Here is a 23,078-nt window from a genome sequence, read left to right on the forward strand (position 1 = left end):
GGAAGAGAAACAGCACCAGGAACCGGAGCCAGAAGACAGGAAGCAAAGAAGGGTATGGATAAATGGGACTGAAACCAGAGTAACCCAAAGTGGAGTCCAGCAGAGAACCTGGAAATACCCAACATTTAGCTAGACCAAGGGACAAGCGAGAGCCAGCGGGCGCGGTGAGAAGTGGCAGTGGAGATGTGCTTGCAGACAGGTGTCACGCGGTGTACCCACAAAGGGGATGTGTGTGTGGCCATGTTCCCCTGGACACACAGACTGCAACGTGGCTGGTGTTACGCCTCCCTGTGGTTTGCTGTGTCTGGGCCAGCGGTCCTGGCTGGCACGTGCACCAGTGGCGGGCTTAGCTGCCTGGTCTCGCCTTCCCCTCAGTGCTGAGGTCTGGCCACGCCAGAGCCACGCTCGGCCGGAGTGTTCCCTTCCAGCGCTGGACGCGGCCCCTGCCCCTTGCCGGCTGCCTTCGTGCCTTCCGCTGGTTGCTCAGCTGCCGGTCTCTTCCCTGGCTGGGTTCCAGGTGCTCTCTTGACTTGCTTTCCAGCAGTTGGGCTCACTGTGCCTCCCCCGCCGTCCGAGCTCACTCCCCGTGGAGTCCGGCGAGCTCCTCGGATGGCACTCAGGGATCCCCAGGCAGTGTTTCCTGAAAATTTAACAAGTATTGTTACAGCAGCCACATATGCAGAACATAAAATGTTGCTGTTTTAGCTCTCTAAGGGGCAGTGTTTGGTGATTGTAGAGTCGCAGTGCACAGGACACCCCCGTGCCCTCCACGCTGTGAACCCCGCCACCCTTACTGCCCCTCCCCCAGCCTCGTCTTCTCGTTGCTTTCTGTCTATTTTTATCCTTCAAATATCTCAAATATCTCTCTGCTCCATTTTCCTCTGGGTCCCCTGGTACTCGTGCCGCTGTCTTACGGGCCAGTTGGACTCTGTATTTTTGTATTTTCTGCGCTGTTCCGGTTAGGTCTTCCCGGCCCACCTGCCGGACCGGCTGTGACCTGCAGGCCCCATGCCGGGGCGCCCGCGCCGTTTCTGCGTGTGCCTCTCGTGGCTGCGACGTTCGTCTCCTGGTCTGGCTTGCTTGTTTAGATGACATCATATTTCGCTTAACATTAAACATTGTTCTTTAAAGATTTGTATTTATTGGAAAGGGAGATTTACAGAGAGAAGGAGGGACAGAGAGAAAGATCTCCCATCTGCTGGCCCACTTCCCAAATGGCTGTAGCAGCCAGAGCTGAGCTGAGCTGAGCTGAAGCCAGGAGCCAGGAGCCTCTCCCAGGTCTCCCACACGGGTGCAGGGTCCCAAGGCTTTGGGCCGTCCTCGACTGCTTTCCCAGGCCACAAGCAGGGAAGTGGAGCAGCTGGGATGTGAACCGGCACTCACATGGAATCCTGGTGCTCGCAATGCGAGAATCAGCCAGTTGAGCCATGGTGCCGAACGCAACATTGGGCTTTTAATGTCACGATGTGGTGTCTATGGGGTGGATCCCCTCCCCGTAGCCCTTGAGTGCTGGTGGTATACTTGGACTTGATTTCAGTTTGCAAACTTTCTGGACCAGTCCGGAATGACCATTCTTCACGGTGTGTTCAGACAGCGGTCTGACAAGCCCCTCACAGCTGGGCTCTATGATGGTGCGCCCCCACCCCAGCTGGTCAGCTGCTCCTGGACTGGCCGCTTGCTCAGAACTTGGGGTTCAGCCACACGTGAGAGCCGAGGGCCTCTCAGTTCCTGTCAGAGCCCCCACCTGGTCCCCAGGAACGTGTGGGGTGCTGCAGTTCTCCCAAAGCCTGTATTCTCCCGTGCCTCAATCCCCAGCGTTCCCGTGTAGGCCTGTGGGCGCCCACTAGCCCAGCAGACGCCCTCTGTGCACAGGGCCACGGCTGGGTCATTCCCAGGTTCTGGCCGGTCCTTGGGCAGCTGCCTCGGCCTTGGCAGAACTCAGTACAGCCAACTGAAGGAAAAGCCGAATGACCGTCGGGGCCACCAACTGGCCAGAGAGACCAGGCCTGCCTTCCAGGAGCACCCTCCTCAAGGCCGCTGCCCGGGGGGGCAGGGTAAGGTCCAGTAGCTCCCAGCTCTTGCCTGGGCCCGCAGCCTGCCTGGCGGGACGGATGCCTCTGGCCTCTCCTGAGCTCTGTTCAGGTGGATTCAGCCAGAATTCCTGTATTGTTAGTGTTCCCTTGGAAGGCAGGATCCGAAGCAAGGCCTCAGACAGCTTCCCTCAGACTTGAAAATTGGCAGCACTGGTCTGGGAATCCTGCATCTAGGAACACAGCAAGTACCGAAATGTACACCTTTGTGGTAAGGACCCCGCCACAGTGCTGGGGCTGCCAACATCAAGACACTCACGCCACGTGTCCGGCTCGCGTCGGACACACGGGGTGCGCTGTGTCCACCCTCACGGAGGCACGTGTCCCCCTCGTGCCGGACACACGGGGTGCGCTGTGTCCACCCTCACGGTGGCACGTGTCCCCCTCGCGTCGGACACATGGGATGCGCTGTGTCCACCCTCACGGATGCGCTGTGTCCGGGTCGTGTTGGACACACGGAATGTGCTGTGTCCACCCTCACGGAGGCATGTGTCCGGCTCTCGTCGGACACACGGGGTGCGCTGTGTCAACCCTCACGGAGGCACGTGTCCGGGTCGTGTCCGACACACGGGGTGCACTGTGTCCACCCTCACGGATGCGCTGTGTCCGGGTCATGCCGGACACACGGGATGTGCTGTGTCCACCCTCACGGAGGCACGTGTCCCCCTCATGCCGGACACACGGATGTGCTGTGTCCACCCTCACGGAGGCACATGTGCGGAGGAGGAACCCAGATCAGATGATTTCTTTACCATCTGGCAATGGCAGCAGTGGCCGCTCTCACCCAGTGTAGAGCCGGGACCCGGGCTGGCCACACTCGCCACTTGCCTTCACTTGGCCTCATAGTCCTTGGGGTGTCAGCCTTGCTCTAGACCATATCTAGACACATGTCCCGACGAGGACACATGTCCATTCCCTCCAGCGTGCAGTGAGGAAGCAGACAGCTACAGAATGTCCCCGGGCTGTGTACTTCCAAGCTCGTGTGAGGGCAGCCTGGACGGCCAGGTGCTCTGAATCCGCAGAGTGCCAGAGATGGTGCTTGTGGCTGCCTAGGCAGCAACTCAGCACCAGACCCTCATGGCCACGGCCACCCCAGGCCACCTGCCAACTGAACGTCCCTCGTGTGGATGGACGGGGTGACAGTGGAGCATGAGGGTCACCAGCTGGGTCTCTGCAGGTCCTTGTGCGGATGGTGCCATGGCCTTTGTTAGCAAATGTCCCTGCGGGTGGCCCCATCCGGAAGGCTGGCCCCTGTACATAAGGGACAGGAGATCACCATGAGGTTGCAGAGACAGGGGGTTCCAGCACCTTCTGAGCAAAGCTACAGCTCCCAGAGCATTAAGTGTTGCCCGAAATGCACCTGCGACCCTCAGGTCCCCAGAATGCACCATTTCCAGAAGGATTAGGTTACAGCATGGCATTGGCATGGCTTTGTGCCAGCAAACGACAGGAGGATATGGACTGGCACATGGACACTGTGAAAGCAGCCAGCCCTGCCCACACCCGGGTCTTGCCTAGACTCAAGCCTGCTGTGAAGCCCGGCAAGTGGGGTTTCTGAGCCAAGCAGGGCTGGTTCCTCAGTGCCACAGCATGAGCCTGAGTCCCTGCCAGCCCAGGAGCTGGGGCAGGTGGCAGCATCCCAGTCCGATCGTGGTGGATGGTGGGGAAGGTAGATCCCTGTGCGTCCCCTCTGGGGCGCCCCTCCTCCCACCACGCTGCTCTTTCTGGCTGCCTCCACCTCACTGCCATGCCACCTCCGCTTGCTGCCTGCTGTCCTACCCCCAGTCCACAGCACACTCAAGGCGGCCACGTGGCCCCTGCTCTCTGCATCCCAGCACGTGACCATGGCAGCGGGGAGCACGTGTGTGTGTAGGACCAGGGCATCCACACCACCCCCAGGGGATCCCAGCAATGAGGCCAGACTCTCCCATCCCCGAGCCCAGCTCGGCCGGGTTGTGCTGGGCTGTGGGAGGCCAGCGTCTGCTGTCAGGTGGCGGAGCTACATTGGCCTGAGCTCAGGTGACGCCCACAGCACCTGACCAAGAGAGAAGCTTCTGGAACCCACAGGTCTGGGGAGGCTGACCAGAAGCTGGGCAGCAGGATGAGACGGACACAGGCTTCAGACCATGTGTGGGAGCCCCCAGACCCCTAGACCTGGTTCTGTAAGCAGTCCCAAACCTAGCCCCCAGGCCAGGACAAGGCCTCCCAGCCCTCGCGCTCAGGTGCGCCACAGTCAACACTGAGCCTCACTGCAATCAACGTGGATTTTATTGATGCTCAGAGTGACACTTCTGGGCAAGACAAGAGATAGCCAAGCCCAGCCCCGACTTCGGGAAGGACCAGTCATCCAGACGTGGAGAGTGCAGGGAGCAGCCAGGTCTCAGTCCCCAGGGAGAGGAGCCAGTGGGGGCTGCGCAGGCAGACGGAGCTGCTCCATGTTTGTCATTGAGCCATGCCGGATGGAGGCAGGGTGCAGGTGGGCGAGGGAAGTCAGGTTCTGCAGGGGGGGCCGCTCAGCAGCAGGACTGGCCCGAGGAGAGGCCACAGCAGGCCGGGCGGGGGCAGGCAGGCCGGCAGAGCAGGGACACGCTGGAGGCCGGGCGGCAGCAGCTGGGCTGGCAGCACGAGGCGGGGGCACAGCAGGAGGAGGCGGGCACACTGCAGGCGGGTCTGCACACGGGGCGGCAGAGCAGGGACACGCTGGAGGAGGGTCTGCAGCAGGACGAGGGGCAGCAGCTGGGCTGGCAGCACGAGGGTGCTGGGCAGAGGGGCACGCAGCTCACTGGCCTGCAGCAGAGGTAGCTGGACTCCTGGCAGGGGGAGGAGCCACAGCACAAGGGCTGGCAGCTAGACTGCTGGCAGCAGGAGGAGCTCTCAGAGCACACAGGCACACAGCAGACAGGCTTGCAACTCACGGGCCTGCAGCAGAGGGTCACACAGGAGGACTCCTGGCAGGGGGAGGAGCCACAGCACGAGGGCTGGCAGCTAGACTGCTGGCAGCAGGAGGAGCTCTCAGAGCACACAGGCACACAGCAGACAGGCTTGCAACTCACGGGCCTGCAGCAGAGGGTCACACAGGAGGACTCCTGGCAGGGGGAGGAGCCACAGCACGAGGGCTGGCAGCTAGACTGCTGGCAGCAGGAGGAGGAGGAGCACACGGGCACACAGCAGACAGGCTTGCAGCACACGGGCCTGCAGCAGAGGGTCACACAGGAGGACGGGGCGCAGCAGCTGGGGGCACAGCAGGGCGGCTCGCAGCAGCTCTCTGGGCAGTCGTCCACCTGCCAGGAGTCGTGAGAAGCGGGCATGCAGATGTTGCTGCCATAGCTGAGGTTGCTGGAGCAGACGGACATGGTGGAGGCGGCCATGGTGGGTGGTGGGTGGTGGAGGGGTGTGTGGAGTGAGTGAGTGAGTGGGTGGGTGGTGGAGGTGTGAGTGTGTGAGGACTGCAGCCGCTTTATACCTGCCTGCCCATGTGCTCCCAGCTGTTCTTCCTGGAGGTGTTTACATGTTGCCTTGGACGCCTCCAGAGCGTCTTTCCCTTGTTTGTCCGTTGGGGCCCCATCTCTGCCTGAGGCGCTGTGGCGCCTGCAGGTGGGGCTGAGCTGGGAGGAGCTTGGGTGATGCAGCCTTCTGGTGTGGCCCTACAGCACCTATGGGAGCAGGCAGTGTGGCCAAGCCCAGTGCACCGCCACGTCCCCACTCACGACCCACCTGAGTCCAGGAGTGCACCTGGTCGCCGGCTTGGAGGCCCCTTGGGAGCTGGGGGCAGTACAAGGGCTCCGTCTGCTTTGCATGCTGAATCTAAGCGCTGTTGAGCAGGTTGCAGGCGGAGCAGAGCGCAGGCTCAGGGGTGACAGGTCGCCGATGTCGGCACCCTGCCCTGCCCCATGAGGCTCCGCTGTGCTGGCTGCTCAAGAACCGTGGCTCATCAGTGTATGGGAGAGACCTTGCTACATTTCAGGAACTGCTGTCATTGTGATATGCAAATTAAGCTTATGGGACTGACTTTGCAACTGCAGGTCTCCCTCATGAGTTAGCACTCTGTGTAAGTTAAGTGTAACATTAAGTCACAGTTATTTTGGAATGATTACAGCTAGATTAAAGCCATTCAGCATGATTTGCTGCACGGTTTTTGACTGAACTAGCACAGTAAGCCGTAGTTACTTTGTTACTTCGGAGTTTAAAAGCAGCCTGGGCCGTGCTAAGCGCCGCCGGGCCGGCCGGTGTTGTCTCCACCTTTCTGCCTGTAACTCCTTGTCGCTGAACTAGTCCTGCCTCCCTGCTCAGGATCTCGTCACGGGCCAAGGCCCGGGGATGCAACCTTGCATAGGCAGTTTATTATAATATGTGTGTTACTGTATTTTTTAAAAAAGATTTGCGTATTTGAAACGCCAAGTTAGCCTAGTGACCATACAGGTGCCTGTCCATGTCCCAGATGCTCTGCTTCCCATCCAACTCCCTGCTTCTCTCTCTCTCTCCTCTCTGTAAATCTTTCCAATAAAATAAATATTTTAAAAATACATATGTATTTAGAAGAAGAAGAAAGGTAGAGTTATAGACAGAAAGGGTGAGAGAAAGAGCTCTTTCATCCACGGATTTACTGTTTCCCAAATGGGCTCAGTGACCAGGGCTGGGCTGCTCCAAGGCCGGGAGCTTCTGCAGGTGTCCCGTGTGGGCACAGGGGCTCACGCACTTGGACCTGCAGTGTGCCTTCCCAGAGCAGAAGAGGAGCAGCCGGGAGCTTACTCCCATGTGGGACATGGGCCCCTCCCACATATGGTGCTGGCCCCTGTGACTGCGTATTTTAATTGATGGCATAGAAGGGGGTGCCATTCTGGATTGGCAGGAGAGTGAACTCCACAGAGACCCCCGTGTCGAAGGTCATGCCATCTCCAAGTGACAGCTGAGGCCACAGGGCAGATGTGGTGGGCCACAGCAAATCCCAGTGAAATCAAGCAGCCAACGCTCTGCAACAAATTAAGGGTCGACAGTTTTGATTCTGGAAGCTTCTCTGTGAAGGGCTGGACATGGAGCTCAACACAGAGCTACAGCCATCTGCTCCAAACTCGCCCACTGGGCCAGCTGACATCAGCCACAAAGTCAGGGCCTACAAGGGCTGGGGGAATTTTTTTCTTTTTTTTAAGGGTTTTAAAAATAGCTATTAATATTTCTTTCCATCTTGTACACTGAAGTCCTCCTGGATACAGGGCATGGGCACTTCATGTGGCTTCTGGAATGTCACCATGGAAGGCCGAGTGTTGTGGTGTGACTCTGTCCTGTGCCCGGGCACCGTGTGCACACAGATGACTCTGTCCTGTGCCCGGGCACTGTGTGCACACAGGTGACTCTGTCCCACACCCGGGCACCGTGTGCACACAGGTGACTCTGTCCCGTGCCCGGGCACCGTGTGCACACAGGTGACTCTGTCCCGTGCCCGGGCACCGTGTGCACACAGGTGACTCTGTCCCACGCCCGGGCACCGTGTGCGCAGAGCCTGTTTTGAGTGAACACTCAGCTCTCCTCTGCCAAGTCTTCCCTGTGCTTATACCTTGGCACACCTACCCTCCAGCTTGTCACTCAGAAAGTTCCAGCCTTACAGCAAGAGAGGGAGAGACAGAGAGATCTTCCATCCACTGGTTCACTCCCCAAGCGGCCACAGTGGCCAGAGCTGAGCCGATCCAAAGCAGAAGTTTCTTCCGAGTCTCCGCATGGGCGCAGGGTGCCAAGCCCTGGGGTCATGTCCTGCTGCTTTCCCAGGAGCATCAGCAGGGAGCGGGGTGGGAAGTGCAGTTGCTGGGACCCAAACTGGTGTCAGTTCCACGCGCTTGCTGTGAGTGGGGACCGTCACATGGCCTGGGAATCCCAGGTTGGGTGTTTTTCTCTCGTTTTAATTTTTTTCAGTCCTACAACTGTTTCTTTGCAAGGTATTTTCAGAGGCAACATCCACTCAAATATTTTTAAAATGTTTTTATTTTGTGTATCAATGTGTGTGAAGGTCAGGGGGACAGAGGCACACGCACGCAAGCTCCATCCGTTGGTTCTTTGCCCAAACATCTCAGCACCCAGGCCTGGGCCAGGATGTGACCTGGGTGTCCAACACGGGTGGCGGGCACCCCGGGGAGGGAGCCACGCCCTGCGGCCTATCCAGAACTGCTGTCTGGCTCGTGTTCCCACGGCTGAGCTCTAGCCTCTGCTGTTTCCAGGCTGAGCCCCAGTGTGGATAGCACTGCGCGCGCAGCGGCTGTGGAGTGACCTCTGGCTCCCAGGACAGGGGCTGACGGGCCCAGCGTGGTGGTCCTGGCGGCTTTGACAGGCCCAGTGCGGGGTTATCAGGATGCAGCCCACAGAGGCAGAGACCGTGGGTGCTGGCCTGGCAGGTTCTGAGCAGAGTCCGCTCAGCTGCCTGTGGCCGCCCTAAGCACCCAGGGCCTCATTCAGGGCCTTCCCTTCCTGCCCTGAGCACTGCATGCGCTCCCTGAGAGCACGGGCTGGGCCGACACAGTGCAAGCTGCGGGATGCTAACAGGGTTTGTGTGAATGAGGTGAAGCCACAACACTGGAGGGCCAGCTGAGGTCTCTACACAAGCCAGGCACAAGCACCGCAGAAGCGGGTGTGGAGCCTGTCGGCAGAGTCTGTGGCGTGGAGGGGGAAGCGGTGTTGGGTGGAGTGGGACGGCCTGGAGGCCTCAGCAAGATGGAGGCCCGCCTGGGGTCAGGACGGCCCTGTGCCTCAGCAGGCCAGGACAGCCTCGGACCAATCCGGACAGCCAGGTGGGTGTTGGAGCTGGCAAGCACCCGGAACAGCACCTGACTGTGGGTGCAGCCCCCAGAATCCCCGATGTGGGCAGGGTCAGCCCAGCCTGAAGGAGTTGGGCAAAGGCCTGCTCCCTTCTGATCTCCAGGCCGAGTCAGGCTCCCCAAAATACCATTGGAGGCCGAATGATAGCTACCCACCCACCCAATGAACGACAGAGAAGAAGAGTCAGGGGTCAGGACGGTTTATTGACGGGACGTGTGGGGTGCCCACAGCTGAGGTCAAGGCCACATGACCCAGGGCACAGACACCGGGCAGATGGGTCCCCAGGGCAGGAGGCAGGTGACATGAGCACAGTGGACAGGCAGGGACCTGACCTGGAGCAGGACAGGCTGAGGGGGGAGTGGGAGGACAGGGCCCCACACAAAGTCAGGCCGCTCAGCAGCAGGACTGGCCCGAGGAGAGGCCACAGCAGGCCGGGCGGGGGCAGGCAGGCCGGCAGAGCAGGGACACGCTGGAGGCCGGGCGGCAGCAGCTGGGCTGGCAGCACGAGGCGGGGGCACAGCAGGAGGAGGCGGGCACACTGCAGGCGGGTCTGCACACGGGGCGGCAGAGCAGGGACACGCTGGAGGAGGGTCTGCAGCAGGACGAGGGGCAGCAGCTGGGCTGGCAGCACGAGGGTGCTGGGCAGAGGGGTACGCAGCTCACTGGCCTGCAGCAGAGGTAGCTGGACTCCTGGCAGGGGGAGGAGCCACAGCATGAGGGCTGGCAGCCAGACTGCTGGCAGCAGGAGGAGCTCTCAGAGCACACGGGCACACAGCAGACAGGCTTGCAGCACACGGGCCTGCAGCAGAGGGTCACACAGGAGGACTCCTGGCAGGGGGAGGAGCCACAGCATGAGGGCTGGCAGCTAGACTGCTGGCAGCAGGAGGAGGAGGAGGAGCACACGGGCACACAGCAGACAGGCTTGCAGCACACGGGCACGCAGCAGAGGGTCACACAGGAGGACTCCTGGCAGGGGGAGGAGCCACAGCATGAAGGCTGGCAGCTAGACTGCTGGCAGCAGGAGGAGGAGGAGGAGCACACGGGCACACAGCAGACAGGCTTGCAGCACACGGGCTTGCAGCAGAGGGTCACACAGGAGGACGGGGCGCAGCAGCTGGGGGCACAGCAGGGCGGCTCGCAGCAGCTCTCCTGGCCATTGTCCACTGGGCAGGAGGAGCTGATACAGGTGCTGGGTGAGCAGGGCCGGCTGCTGCTGGAGCAGACGGACACGGTGGACGCAGCAAGCACACATGTCCTGGTACAGCAAGTGTCAGCCATGCTGGGTGGTGAGCAGGTGTGAGCAGGCGTGATTTGAAGGAGTGGGTGTGAGTCGGTGTTGGTGGACACAAGATGGCCTGAGCCGTGTGGTTTTATACCCGCCCCGTGTTTTCCCCACCAGAGCCTGCTCCACTTCCTCTTCCTTGTGTACGGGCTCCAGCTCCCCACATCCCTCATTAGTTTATTTGTGGATTGTTGGAAGCAGAGCCCAGGATGCTTAACATGGGGCTGCGGCCCTCGGGCTGTCCCGAAGCCCACCTGGCGGCCCTCGGGCTGTCCCAAAGCCAGGCTCCTCGTCTCTGCTCCCTGCTCCAATTCTTGCTTTGGTCTGTTGTGCCCCAGCAGCTGCTCTGCCCTGTTCCCGGGAGCGCCCCTCTCTGTCCACGTACCTGTCCTACCTGCAGGCTTGGCAGTGCCCGGCATGTCCCTCCAGGGTCCTTCCCAGATGCTGTCCCTTGCCCTGCTGTTTGTGTCCCTGATGCTGGTGTGTTCCTTGTTATGGGAGCTTTCAGGCTTAACGGAGGCCCGACCTCCTAAGGTGGAGAAACTGCCTCTAATTGGCGCACACCGGTCCTGTTCCCGTTCATAGGGCAGGAAACCCCACGTCTGGTCAGCAGTACCCCTCAGGGGGCAGGGGACCCCACGTCTGGTCAGCAGTCCCCTCAGGGGGCAGGATATCCCATGTCTGGTCAGCAGTACCCCTCAGGGGGCAGGGGACCCCACGTCTGGTCAGCCAGTTCCCAGGACTCCTTTGGTCAGGTGAGCATGGCTCATCCGGGGTGCAGGGTGCCGCCACCATGTGTGTCCCCAAGTCACTTGTAAACATGGTGCTTTCCCTGTTTGTTGGCTCGTGTTTGTTTATGTTTGCTGTGTGTCTGCACGGTCCCCTGCACTCAGCTGCAAGGAGTCCAGGGTCGTCGGGCCATGTTGGGGTTTGGCCTCCTCTGTCCTGGCGCCCTCTGTGGGGTCTCTGGCTCCCCCCTCCAGTTGCTACATGCTTGCTTTATGGACTTACCCTCCAGCTTGGGTGGAGCCTGCCTGCAGCAGCTCTCTGGAAATGGGCTGTGAGAGACGGACTCCCCTGTGCTCACACTGGATGGACAGTAGTGTGGGGGGAGATGAGGCTGACCCATGGCGGTCAGCCCCCGACTTCCCACTGGTGGTTTTGTTGTGTGTGCACTTGCGGGAGGTCCTGTGTCTGACTCCCTCCACTCTGTGCTGCCAGGGCCACGGCCGGCGCTGCTGCTGGCCGCTCACCTGTTCTGCCTCACTTCTGGGTTTGGGCTGAGTTGACCAATGCCGCCGTGTGTGCTGGGTGCATGTTCTTGTTCTTCCCAGGAGGACGTGCGTGCCGTGCGACCAGCGCATGTTGGGTGTAGCACGTGCCTCCCAATTCTGGAGAGAGGCAAATCTCTGCTGGCGAGTGCCGGAGACCAGCTCCGGCCGAGGTTCGGAACTCGCGAAGGGTGCGTGGATGAGGCACAAAGAGAAAGAAAGAGACGGACCACCAGGATTCCTTGACGATAGTGGACACAGCAATAAAGCCGTCCGCTTTATTTATACAGAATCAGTCAAACTCTGGCTCAGACTTTTTACGTCATGATCAAGTGGGTGTTTCTAAAGATAATTCTGCCATTTGTTTCACCTAAGGCAAGCTCAATCAGTAACACCTCTGAATCAGCTAAGGGAGGAAATGTAACACAGGAGGCAGGACCCAAAGATCAAAGAAAGAGGGAAAGAATGGGTTTCCCCTACACCTGGAGACTAGCACCCTTGATTAGCATATGGTCATTAGGAGAAGAGGATTCTAAACAAAGGTAACTGCTATGCCTTCGATTAGCATAGGACCAAAGGGGGCAGCTGTGGCAGCAATTGGTAAAAACCTTATTGCTAAAAGCGATATCAGCAACATCAGCTTCCAAGCTCGCACAGATACTATACGTTAACTGTTAACTCCGCAGAGGCAGACAGTGCCTAGGCAGATTACAGAAATCTCAGTGGGATAGTCCGGTGTCCATGCAAAGGGAGGAGGAGCTGCATTCAGGTGGTCGTAGAGATATCCACCGCCCGGCCCTGCCACAGCGGGAAGTTCCTTGCGGCCCTGCCTGCAATGGAACAATACTCTTCCACCTTCCTGTCTTCCACACCCACCACACGGACCCCAGCAGCTGAGCTCTGGGAAGCTGAGCATCTGCAGCCTTGCCAAATGGGAGCTTCAGCCATGGTGGGCCAGGCGGCACTCGTGCCCCTGCACGCCCGCGAGAGGTGGCTGCTCCTCACGTCCACCCACGCTCACTGCCAATGTCCTCTAGCGTGTCACTCTGACAAAGGCTGTGTGGCCACTGTGACGGATGAGCTGAGACAAATGAATTAAAATCCAAGTACTTTTAGTTGTTTTTCTAAATATTTATTAATGTTTATTGGAAAGGCAGATGTACAGGAGGAGACAGAGAGAAAAGTCTTTGTCTAGTTTTCTCCCCTTCCCAGGCCACAGCAGGGAGCTAGATGGGGAGAGCGGCAGCCGGACACAAACCACGACCATATGGGATCCCAGCGCATGCGAGGCGAGGGCTCCGCCATCGAGCTGTCGTGCCGGGCCCAGATGCTGTTAGCTGTAACAAAACTCAATCTGCTCGTCTTCTCTTGTGCGTCTTGCCAATCTCAGGAAGGCCTCCCACATGTTCCTCTTCATTTTTATTTCATTTGGTTTTGTCACGTCCTTACGGTTGACCTGCTCTTACTGTCAGCAGTTAGTGACTGTGTATGTGTGGGGGGTGCTCTGCGTGTCCACCGCACAGACCAAGCCCAGTGGAGATGCTAGGACAACAACCTAGCCTGTTGGCAATTCTGAGACATGAGGGAGTGAGGATGACCATGGTCGCCTGCAGTGCAATGCGTCCCCACAGGCCCACCAACACTGCCCGCCCTCAGAGCCCACGCAAGAGAGAGACCAGTGGGGCTGGCCCTCCTGCACCTGGCGTTGTCACAGTGACAGAGGTCCCCGCTTCAAGCCGGGCTCTCCGTGCTCAGCCTCACTCTGGGAGATCCCAAATTGTGGTTGCACCTTGCCTCGTGGGCAGGCAGGCATCTCTCCAGAGAGCAGTGTCCCCTTCTCCGGGCTGTCCCCGTGCTGGCCTTGCCAATGTCCTCCACCCGGCAGGTGTGAGGTTTCTGCTTTTCTTTCCACGAGAGCCGGCCGGCAGGTGCAAAGCGCTCCTTCACCTTTCCCTGCTGGACAGGACACTGTGTTCTCCAAGGAGCCCTGGCTTTCAGAAATGTTTGTTTGTCCACGTGCCTTCTGAGTTACCGTTTCCTTGCTGCTGTTCACATTTCTCACCTCTGGGCATTGTCCTGGGCCGGCGGCGGTATTGGCGAGTGTCGCCTCCGGGTTCTGGGCTGCGGCTCCTCCCTGTCGCCTCTCCCTGTGTCTGCAGGCCAGCTACAGCGGGTGTGCCTGCCGCCTTCCGGGTCGACCACCTGCCTGTTTGGTCTTCGCGCCTTGCTTCCGTAGTTTCAGGAAACGTTCCCTGTTCCCAAGCTTCACAGTTTCAGTCCTAACATTTGAGTCTTTACCATGTTTTGAGCTGAATTTTTCCTACAAGGTGACAAAGGGCCCAATTTCCTTCTCCCTGTAAATGTCTCCTTCCCAGGAGCGGCTCGGTCCTTTACTGTCCTCTTGGTATCCTCATCAAAGCAGAGGACAGCACCTGCTTGGGTTTGTTTCCAGGCTTTCTCTCCTGTGGCACCTTGGTGTCTGGGTTCCAATAGCGTTGTAATACATCCTCAAATCATAGTGTCATGCTGCCAGTTTTGTTGTTTTGCTCAATATGTCTTTGACTTGGGGCTGGCACAGTGGCACAGCTTGCTAATCCTCCATCTTGTGGCACTGGCATCCCATGTCGGTGCCAGCTCAAGTCCTGGCAGCCCCATTTCCCATCCAGCTCCCTGCTTGTGTCTTGGAAAAGCAGAAGACGGCTCAAGTCCTTGGGTTCCTGCACCCACGTGGGAGACCTGGGAGAAGCTCCTGGCTCCTGGGTTCGGATCAACTCAGCTCTGGCCTTTGCAGCCCTCTGGGGAGTGAGCTAGTGGACAGAAGACCTTCTTTGTATCCCCGATGAAGCCAGGTGCCAGGAGCTCCTTCCGGGGCTCCTTGGTGGGTGGCAGGGCCCCAAGTCCCTGGGCTCCTACACAGATGCATTAACAGGGAACTGGTTTGGAAACAGAGTGACTGGGACACGAACTATTGCCCATGTAGGACTTCAGCATCATGGGTGGGAACTTACCAAATACGATGCTGGTCCCAGCATGGGAAGTTTACCAATTTTAACTATTCCAACACATGAGCATGAGGTATCCTCCCATTTATTTAGGGCTATTTTCAGTGTATGGTTTATAATTGTTTATACTCCACCTTAGGTTTCTTAGATGCTGTTATGTGTTTCCAATATTTCTTCTTTGGATACTTATTGTTAATATGCAAAGTTACTGGTAATTTTTTGAGAGGGATTGAGGGAAGCAGGGAGGAAAGAGGGCAGGGATCTTCTGTCTGACAGCCCTCCTGCAGACGCCCACGGCAGCCTGGCCTGGACCGGGCCACGGCTGGAGCCGAGAGCTCCATCCAGCTCTCCCCGACACCTGTAGCTTCCCAGCTGCGCCCGGGATAGAAGCTGGACCGACCCGCAGGCAGGACTTAGAGCAGGCACGCTGATGATGCGGGTGCCCTGAGCCCTCAAGCAGCCTGCCCCATGGCATTCCTGTGGCTCCACACCTGCTGGTTCAGCGGCGCCGCAGACCAGGGTAGGCGCTTCTCTGGCGATCCCGCAGTGGTCAGGCAGGCCTCCTCTGCCCGGCGGTCTGTGGGCTTCAGGTGCCCCAAGAGCCCCCGGTGCCCAGGGGCGAGCCTGGTGCTCCCTTCTATGTGGGGCGTGTCTCAGCCAAGCTTCGGCGCAGTGCCGGGCTAGAGGTCACAGCCTCGGAGGACAGCCCGGAGCGGAGGCAGCTGGCATCCTAACTGAGCGCCTCCGGGAGCCCTGTGCCAGCCTCCGCCCAGCTCCTCTCCGGCCTCCACCCTCTCCCGAGAGAAAACTGAAGGAAGAGAGATTAGAGGCACCAGCCCTGGAGGGTAGCCGCTCCCAGGCCCTCCACTGAGGCCACACGGGCCTACGCCCTCATCACAGCTCTGTCCTCCAGACACCTGCTGGTGGGGCACCATGGGCCTCTCGGGCACCCCACAGGGGCTGCGATGCCGCAGCATTGGGAGCGCCGTGGATAAGAAATGACAGAATGAAAATGGCCGAGCTGTCAGGGAAAGAGGTTTATTGGGGGAAGAGTTCTGGAAATGGCATGTGGGGGGGTGGAGACAGAGGCCTGTATGCAGGAACGGCGTGGGCCACAATGGACCAAAGTACAGGGGTCATTCCACAGACGCATGAGCGGCTCACACCCCCGGCTTCTCCCCTGGCTGGGGTCACTGCACACCCATGGCTGGGGGCAGGGCTCATTGACTGGACAAAGGTCAGCACTTAAGAAAACGGGGGACTGCTCGCACAAGCCCAGAGCCACCACAGATGCTCAGGGGGGCTGCTGGCAACAACTGCAGGGCTGCAGAGACAGGGAGCAGCCAGCCCTACAGGGACATCAGTGCGCCACTCAGCAGCAGGCCGGGCAGGGGCAGGAAGGCTGGCAGAGCAGGGACACGCTGGAGGCCGGGCAGCAGCTGGGCTGGCAGCATGAGGCGGGGGCACAGCAGGAGGAGGAGGCGGGCACACAGCAGACAGGCTTGCAGCACACTGGCCTGCAGCAGAGGGTCACACAGGAGGACTCCTGGCAGGGGGAGGAACCACAGCATGAGGGCTGGCAGCTAGACTGCTGGCAGCAGGAGGAGGAGGAGCAGACGGGCACACAGCAGACAGGCTTGCAACTCACTGGCCTGCAGCAGAGGGTCACACAGGAGGACTCCTGGCAGGGGGAGGAACCACAGCATGAGGGCTGGCAGCTAGACTGCTGGCAGCAGGAGGAGCCCTCAGAGCACACGGGCACACAGCAGACAGGCTTGCAGCACAGGGGCTTGCTGCAGCAGAGGGTCACACAGGAGGACTCCTGGCAGGGGGAGGAGCCACAGCACGAGGGCTGGCAGCTAGACGGCTGGCAGCAGCAGGAGCTCTCAGAGCACACGGGCACACAGCAGACAGGCTTGCAACACACGGGCCTGCAGCAGAGGGTCACACAGGAGGACTCCTGGCAGGGGGAGGAGCCACAGCACGAGGGCTGGCAGCTAGACTGCTGGCAGCAGGAGGAGCTCTCAGAGCACACGGGCACACAGCAGACAGGCTTGCAGCACACGGGCTTGCAGCAGAGGGTCACACAGGAGGACGGGGCGCAGCAGCTGGGGGCACAGCAGGGCGGCTCGCAGCAGCTCTCTGGGCAGTCGTCCACCTGCCAGGAGTCGTGAGAAGCGGGCATGCAGATGTTGCTGCCATAGCTGAGGTTGCTGGAGCAGACGGACATGGTGGAGGCGGCCATGGTGGGTGGTGGGTGGTGGAGGGGTGTGTGGAGTGAGTGAGTGAGTGAGTGGGTGGGTGGTGGAGGTGTGAGTTGTGAGTGTGTGGGGGCTCTCAGGCCCTCTGGCTTTTATACTGGTCCCAGCCCTGTCCCTGTTGCCCTGGCCTCTTCCCCTTCCTCGTAGGGTGGCTCCAGTGCCAGCAGGAATGTTTATTGGACGCAGCCCAGCCCGGAAATGTCAGCTCTCCGGCGTCCTACATGGTGCCCTACATGGTGGAAGAGCAAGTGTGGGCCAAGCCAGGCTCATGGGCTGTGGGCGTGGTCTGGTGTGTGGGCGTGGTCAAGTCCTGCTGTGGGTGTGGTCTGGTCCAAGGTGTTTGAAGCCTGCATTGCTGGTTCCCATGCTTGGCCCTCCTGGACCTGGTCTGCCGGCTGCTCTGTCCCATGGCCCTATCCATGGCAGGATACAATGGCTGAGCCTTACCGTGTGTTAGGGAAACCTTGCAGCCATTGGGCTTCTCCCTGCCTGCGGCCTGTGCCCTGGCAGACGGGCAGAGATACCTGTGGGTTCTAGCTGTCTGCACCTTCTCTCCCTGCCCCTCGGGCATCTAGGTGCATGCGACAGCCTCTCCAACCCTCCCAGCCAGCCCGAGTGTCCCCTTCCTCTCCCTTGGTCCCAGGCCTGGGGCCCCGGCTGGCCCGTCCCTGTGTCTCTGGGTGACCCAGGCTGGTTGCTTGTATCACTCCTGTAATCCCTGGAACCGAACTCCTCAGCCTACAGCACTGCTGAGTTCCGAATCCCTCCCTCAGCCCCCAGGGAGCTGGTGGGCCCCACAAAGGCCAGCTTCACATGGGGCAGCTCAGGAAGTGGCAGTGGAGCCTGGAGGCCTGTCCAGCGGGCTGCAGCCCCACCAAGGAGGCCTCCAAGCCCTCCCCATAGCAGGTGTCACTCCACTGGGCAGGCACACCCTGAGCTGTCCCAGGGACCTCTGTGTAAGAGTGCATGTGGCGTGGACCCTGGTGTGACCACTCAAATGTGGGAGGGTGGTTTCCCTGGAGGGGTCTGGGGGGATTTGAGAAGGCAAAGAGTGGGTGGGCATGGGTGCAGTTGGTGGGAGGTGGTGGGCGGCAGCCTGCACTGCAGGTAGACTCAGATTGTGGACAGGGCTTTTCAGCCAAAAGCCAAGCAGGTGGCTGGGCCCCCAGATACGCACTGGGCTCCTGGTACCAGAGCTGCACCCATGGCTCCAGGGCAGATCACAGATAGGCTGGGTTCTAACAGAAAGCAAGTGTGGACAGGCTGCTGTGGACAGACTGGGCCTCTAAACAACGCTCGGAGCTCACGAGGAAGATGGACCTACGGTGCTCCACAGGGACGAATCAGCCAAGGCCAGCACTGCCCGCCACCGCCCACCTTGACCTGTGCACTGGTCGGGGCTGACCCCACAGCGCGAGGGCCAAAGGCCCATGCTTAGGGCCGGCTGGTGGGCTTCTGCAGCCGAGCTGTGTGTGGGCCCTGGCAGGAGGGGCCCAGGCAGGCGGGAGTATTCTCGGAGCCTCCGGCACCGCTTCAGGAGCCTGAGGACAGGAAGAGCCAGGAAGCAGGAGAGCTGAAAGGGGAAGAGACAGCTGCAGCCATGCCACGGTGCGCGACAACACGCAGGCCAACGAGCCCTGGACAGATTCCAGCACAAACAAGTAGGGAGGAAGATCTGAGCTCCCTGTTAGGACAACAAGAGCCCGGGGTGGATAAAAAGACAGGAGCCCCAAGCTGCTCACACACTCACTCACCACACTCTCACTCACAGCACAAGCCCCTCGAAACCACACTCTCCACCATGTCCGTCTGCTCCAGCAACCTCAGCTATGGCAGCAACATCTGCATGCCCGCTTCTCACGACTCCTGGCAGGTGGACGACTGCCCAGAGAGCTGCTGCGAGCCGCCCTGCTGTGCCCCCAGCTGCTGCGCCCCGTCCTCCTGTGTGACCCTCTGTTGCAAGCCCGTGTGCTGCAAGCCTGTCTGCTGTGTGCCCGTCTGCTCCTCCTCCTCCTCCTGCTGCCAGCAGTCTAGCTGCCAGCCTTCATGCTGTGGCTCCTCTCCCTGCCAGGAGTCCTCCTGTGTGACCCTCTGCTGCAGGCCCGTGTGCTGCAAGCCTCTCTGCTGTGTGCCCGTGTGCTCTGAGGGCTCCTCCTGCTGCCAGCAGTCTAGCTGCCAGCCCTCATGCTGTGGCTCCTCCCCCTGCCAGGAGTCCTCCTGTGTGACCCTCTGCTGCAGGCCCGTGTGCTGCAAGCCTGTCTGCTGTGTGCCCGTGTGCTCCTCCTCCTCCTCCTGCTGCCAGCAGTCTAGCTGCCAGCCCTCGTGCTGTGGCTCCTCCCCCTGCCAGGAGTCCAGCTACCTCTGCTGCAGGCCAGTGAGCTGCGTGCCCCTCTGCCCAGCACCCTCGTGCTGCCAGCCCAGCTGCTGCCCCTCGTCCTGCTGCAGACCCTCCTCCAGCGTGTCCCTGCTCTGCCGCCCCGTGTGCAGACCCGCCTGCAGTGTGCCCGCCTCCTCCTGCTGTGCCCCCGCCTCGTGCTGCCAGCCCAGCTGCTGCCGCCCGGCCTCCAGCGTGTCCCTGCTCTGCCGGCCTGCCTGCCCCCGCCCGGCCTGCTGTGGCCTCTCCTCGGGCCAGTCCTGCTGCTGAGCGGCCTGACTTTGTGTGGGGCCCTGTCCTCCCACTCCCGCCTCAGCCCGTCCTGCTCCAGGTCAGGTCCCTGCCTGTCCACTGTGCTCATGTCACCTGCCTCCTGCCCTAGGGCCTCTCTGGTCTCCTGTCCTGCCCGGTGTCTGTGCCCTGGGTCACGTGGCCTCACTTCAGCTGTGGACACCCCACATGGTCCCTCAATAAACCGTCCCGACCCCTGACTGCTTTCCTCTGTCGTTCTTTGAGCTGGCACGGTTGGAGCAGACGCGGTCACCTGCAGCTGTGTTTTCGGGGTGGCCTAACTCAGTCTGAAGATCTCGGGGAGACATGCTCCACTTTTCTGGGCGCGTCCCAGGGTGCACCTTTGCCCACCTGTGTGTCCAAGGCTCCCCGAGACTCCCCCACAGTCACATGCCTCTGTGTGGGTACTGCTGGCGCCGCACACACCGGTCCTTCAGGGTAGCAGCCTGGAGCTGCAGGGACCTTGACCCCTCGGGGTTTCCTGGCTCTCCCACTCACCAAGGCTTCTGCGCTGACCAGAGCCCTGACGTCTGCCGGGGCAGCTCCTGGTACTGAGGCAGAAGTGCATTGGGATGGGGCAGGAGGTGCAGGATCCCGTGGCCGGCAGTGCCCGGTGCCTCTGAGCGAACAGGACCACTGAGGCTCAGAGGCAGGCTGTAACCTTGTAGGCAGGTGCCAGTGGGGGACACAGCGTGCCCTGGACCCTCCCACATCCGGAACTGGAGCGTGTCTGGGGAGGCTAATGCACTCGGGACCCCGTTCAGAGTGGCCAGTCCATGCACTGAAGGCCCTGTGAGCAGATCCTGTCCAGCCGGGGCTCTGCCACCCTGTGTTGCCCACGGCCATGGCCAGGTCCCAGCCTACCTGTGTCTGTCGCCTTTACCCTCCAGCATTCGCCATCTGCTGCGTTTAACCTCAACCTTAGCAAGGTCCATAGCCCGGCCATCAGGTTGTCAGGCTGTCGGGTCCCCCGGCGGTCAGCTCCAGTTGTGAGAGGTCTCCGCGGGTGGTCTCCCCAGCAGGCCACACATTCCCTCAGTGGAGGGCGCCTGCCTCCCTTCCCAGCGCCCGGGTCCCTCGGCCTGAGCCTGCAGCACCGAGTGTCCTGGCTGTGGTGCACTGCGCCGGCCTAGAGAGCCGGGTGCTGTCCACGCTCCCTACCTCTATGCTGGCTTCCAGGGGTTTCTCGGGTGTCAGATCCAGCTCTGCAATCCCTCCGGTTAACCTGTGAGGACACTGTGAGGGTCCTGCTTCGTGAGGTGGGGAGAGCTTCCGCGGCTGGTGAACTGGAGCCGTGGCCCATCTGTTGAGCCGCGGTGTGGGGGTCTCTTCCGGCTGCTCTAGTCTCTGCTCCTCCAGGCGCCTGGCACTGTCCACCACGTGGCCTTGATGTCCAGCTGGAGACGTGTTCCAACTCCATTCTCTTTTGTGATTGTTGGCCACTCTGTCCTGTTCCACATAACGTTAAATCAGACCTCTGGAAGGCAGAGTTACAGAGAGAGACGGGGAGACACTGATCTTCCATCCTCCATTTGCCCCCAGAACGGCCACTGTGGCCAGAGCTGGCCAGGCCAAGCCGAGCGTCTCCCTTAGATGTGCAGGGGGTCCGGCACTCAGGCCGTTCTCTGCTGCCTCCCAAGGAGCTGGGCTGGACCTGGAGCAGCCAGGGCTTGATCCATTACTCGCATGGGAAGTCAGCACTGCCTGCGATGGTTTGCCAGCAGCCCGATGCCAGGCCCAGCCTCCCGGGCCTTTTATTGGGGTTACATTAAGCATGTTGATTCGTTTGGAGAAGATTGATTTAACAAAATTAAGTCTCTTGATCTGTGAGTGAGACCCACGACTCGGAGCTTTGCAGCTCCTGTCTTGCGCACAGACGTTGGAGGAGCCAGGTTGCCTTCGCAGAGGACTGGCCAAGGCAGGGACTCGCTCACAAGGCCCGGTCCAGCATCATGGCATAGCCAGCAAAGCTGCCACCTGTAGTGCCGGCATCCCGATGGGCACCAGTTCCAATTCTGGCTGCTCCACTCCTGTCCCAGCTCCTGGGAAAGCAGTCTAGCGTGACCCAGGTGCACCTGTGTGGGAGACCCAGCTGAGGTATTTGGCTCCTGGTGTACCCATGTGGGAGACACAGTTGAGGCTCCTGGCTCCTGACTTTGGCTCTGAGTCTAAGGTTTCTGGTTTTGAGCTTCTGAGAGTCACAAGGGACACTCCGGCTGCTTTGAGGTGAATCCCAGTTGAACCTGTTCCTGGGGTGCAGAGCAGCACAGAGCGTGGAGGAGGAGCTGGCCCGGAGACAGAGCAGGCCTCCCTGCAGCAGGTGCCAGCCCAGCGGCCTGCCCCAGCAGCTCTCCAGCGGTCAGCTTGTAATTGCGATGACGTCATTTGTCCTTGGCCTCACGAAAAGCCTGCCCCTCATTTCTGCCTTCAGCATTGTGGCAGAAGCCACAGCAACCCACCGCTCTTGTATTCTGAGGCTCTGCAAAATTGGTAGCCCGTGGACACCCACGCACAGGGACACCTCCCAGACACACTGGGTGGCTCCGTGAGCCCCCAGCCAGAAGCGGGGAGAAAACCCTGCATGCCAGGAAAGAGCCCACCCTCTCAGGCCGCGGGGTCCCGGGACTCGCTCAGCTGCACCGCGCCCCCTGAGCAGCGAGTGTGTCTCACAGGCATAAGGACACACCTGGCCTTTTCCCCTGTGCTCCAAACTGAGTTTCCAAGCCTTTTCCCTCCTCCCACCCACACACTCTCACACCCTCACCCCGCTCCCACCAGTCCCACTTCCTCCGCAGGACCCTCAGGGCACCACTTTGAAATCCAGCCCAGTTGTGGGGCAGCCAGTTTTCCTGCTCCATGCAAGTAAGCGTGGTCTTCTCTGGCCGCTCCGAGACACCCCATGCCCTTGGTCCGTGAGGCTGACCTGCACCTGCCACATGCCTGTCCCCGCCCCTCCCACCCCCCAGCTTCCCAGCCTCCCCGCATCGTCACCCACACACTGCTCCTGTTTCAGGTGTGGCCATGGCGACACCCCAGCCCTCCCGGCCCCTTCTCGTGCCCATGATGCACTGTGGGCCTGGCAAGTGCAGGGCCGCATCAAGGAGTCAAGGGGGCACGTTGGCTCAGGGACACACTTCTGCCCAGGTACCTGGGGTCTCCCTCCTTGGGGTCCACTGTAGAACCCAATGTAGTCTTAATCTCAGTGGAGGTTTCAAAGGGCTCTCTCTACAAACCAAGAACAGCTTAAGTTTGTCCTATTAGCATTAACCCCTGGGGGTTAGGGGCTGGCTTTGTGGCGTAGTGGGTGAGGCTACTACCTGTAGTGCCGGGACTCCCTATGCAGCGGTTCAAGTCCCAGCTCCACTTGGGATCCAGCTCCCTGCTTGTGGCCTGGGACGACAGCAGAGCACGGCCTGAGCCCTTGGGCCCCTGCACTGTGTGGGAGACCCGGAAGAGACTGCTGGTTTCAGACTGGCTCAGCTCCCAACGTTAAAACAAATGGGGAGTGAATGAAAAGATGGAAGCTCTCTCTCTCTCTGCTTTTCAAGTAAATAAAAAAGCTTTTACAACAGACCGTGGGCTTTAAGCTGTCCTGTGCGCCCGCACACAGCGCCCTGTGTGAGTTCTGTTAGCTCGTCCTGCACTTTCTTTTTAAATATTCTAGCCAGTGTTGGCTCACGACTTCCATTGTTGGCTGCTATCGGTG

At 60.2% G+C, this 23,078-nt stretch overlaps 3 protein-coding genes across 5 annotated transcripts; 1 reads left to right on the forward strand and 2 right to left on the reverse strand.

Moving 5' to 3' along the window:
• Nucleotides 1-4,603: 4,603 nt before the first annotated feature.
• Nucleotides 4,604-5,458, reverse strand: LOC131479889 (keratin-associated protein 10-9-like). The gene is made up of 2 exons (XM_058661550.1): nt 4,926-5,458; nt 4,604-4,826 (listed from the first exon to the last, which is right to left on the reverse strand). Exons 1-2 carry the CDS (start codon nt 5,456-5,458, stop codon nt 4,604-4,606), a joined length of 756 nt encoding a protein of 251 aa, XP_058517533.1.
• A 3,826-nt stretch (nt 5,459-9,284) lies between these two features.
• LOC131479885 (keratin-associated protein 10-4-like) lies at nt 9,285-16,676 on the reverse strand. 3 transcript variants are annotated; one of them, XM_058661537.1, is made up of 5 exons: nt 16,512-16,676; nt 15,983-16,403; nt 12,894-12,900; nt 9,620-10,098; nt 9,285-9,529 (listed from the first exon to the last, which is right to left on the reverse strand). In XM_058661537.1, exons 1-5 carry the CDS (start codon nt 16,674-16,676, stop codon nt 9,285-9,287), a joined length of 1,317 nt encoding a protein of 438 aa, XP_058517520.1. The 3 variants fall into 3 exon arrangements, with proteins under 3 accessions (XP_058517520.1, XP_058517523.1, XP_058517522.1); XM_058661540.1 differs by lacking the exons at nt 12,894-12,900; nt 15,983-16,403; nt 16,512-16,676 and having other exon boundaries at nt 9,285-9,902; nt 9,999-10,169; XM_058661539.1 differs by lacking the exons at nt 12,894-12,900; nt 15,983-16,403; nt 16,512-16,676 and having other exon boundaries at nt 9,602-10,169.
• A 1,832-nt stretch (nt 16,677-18,508) lies between these two features.
• On the forward strand, nt 18,509-19,351 carry LOC131479893 (keratin-associated protein 10-9-like). The gene is made up of 2 exons (XM_058661555.1): nt 18,509-19,029; nt 19,129-19,351. The coding sequence occupies exons 1-2, from the start codon at nt 18,509-18,511 to the stop codon at nt 19,349-19,351; spliced, it is 744 nt and encodes a 247-aa protein (XP_058517538.1).
• Nucleotides 19,352-23,078: the final 3,727 nt, after the last annotated feature.

Source organism: Ochotona princeps, chromosome 3 (assembly GCF_030435755.1).
Source record: "Ochotona princeps isolate mOchPri1 chromosome 3, mOchPri1.hap1, whole genome shotgun sequence".
Classification (NCBI taxonomy): domain Eukaryota; kingdom Metazoa; phylum Chordata; class Mammalia; order Lagomorpha; family Ochotonidae; genus Ochotona; species Ochotona princeps.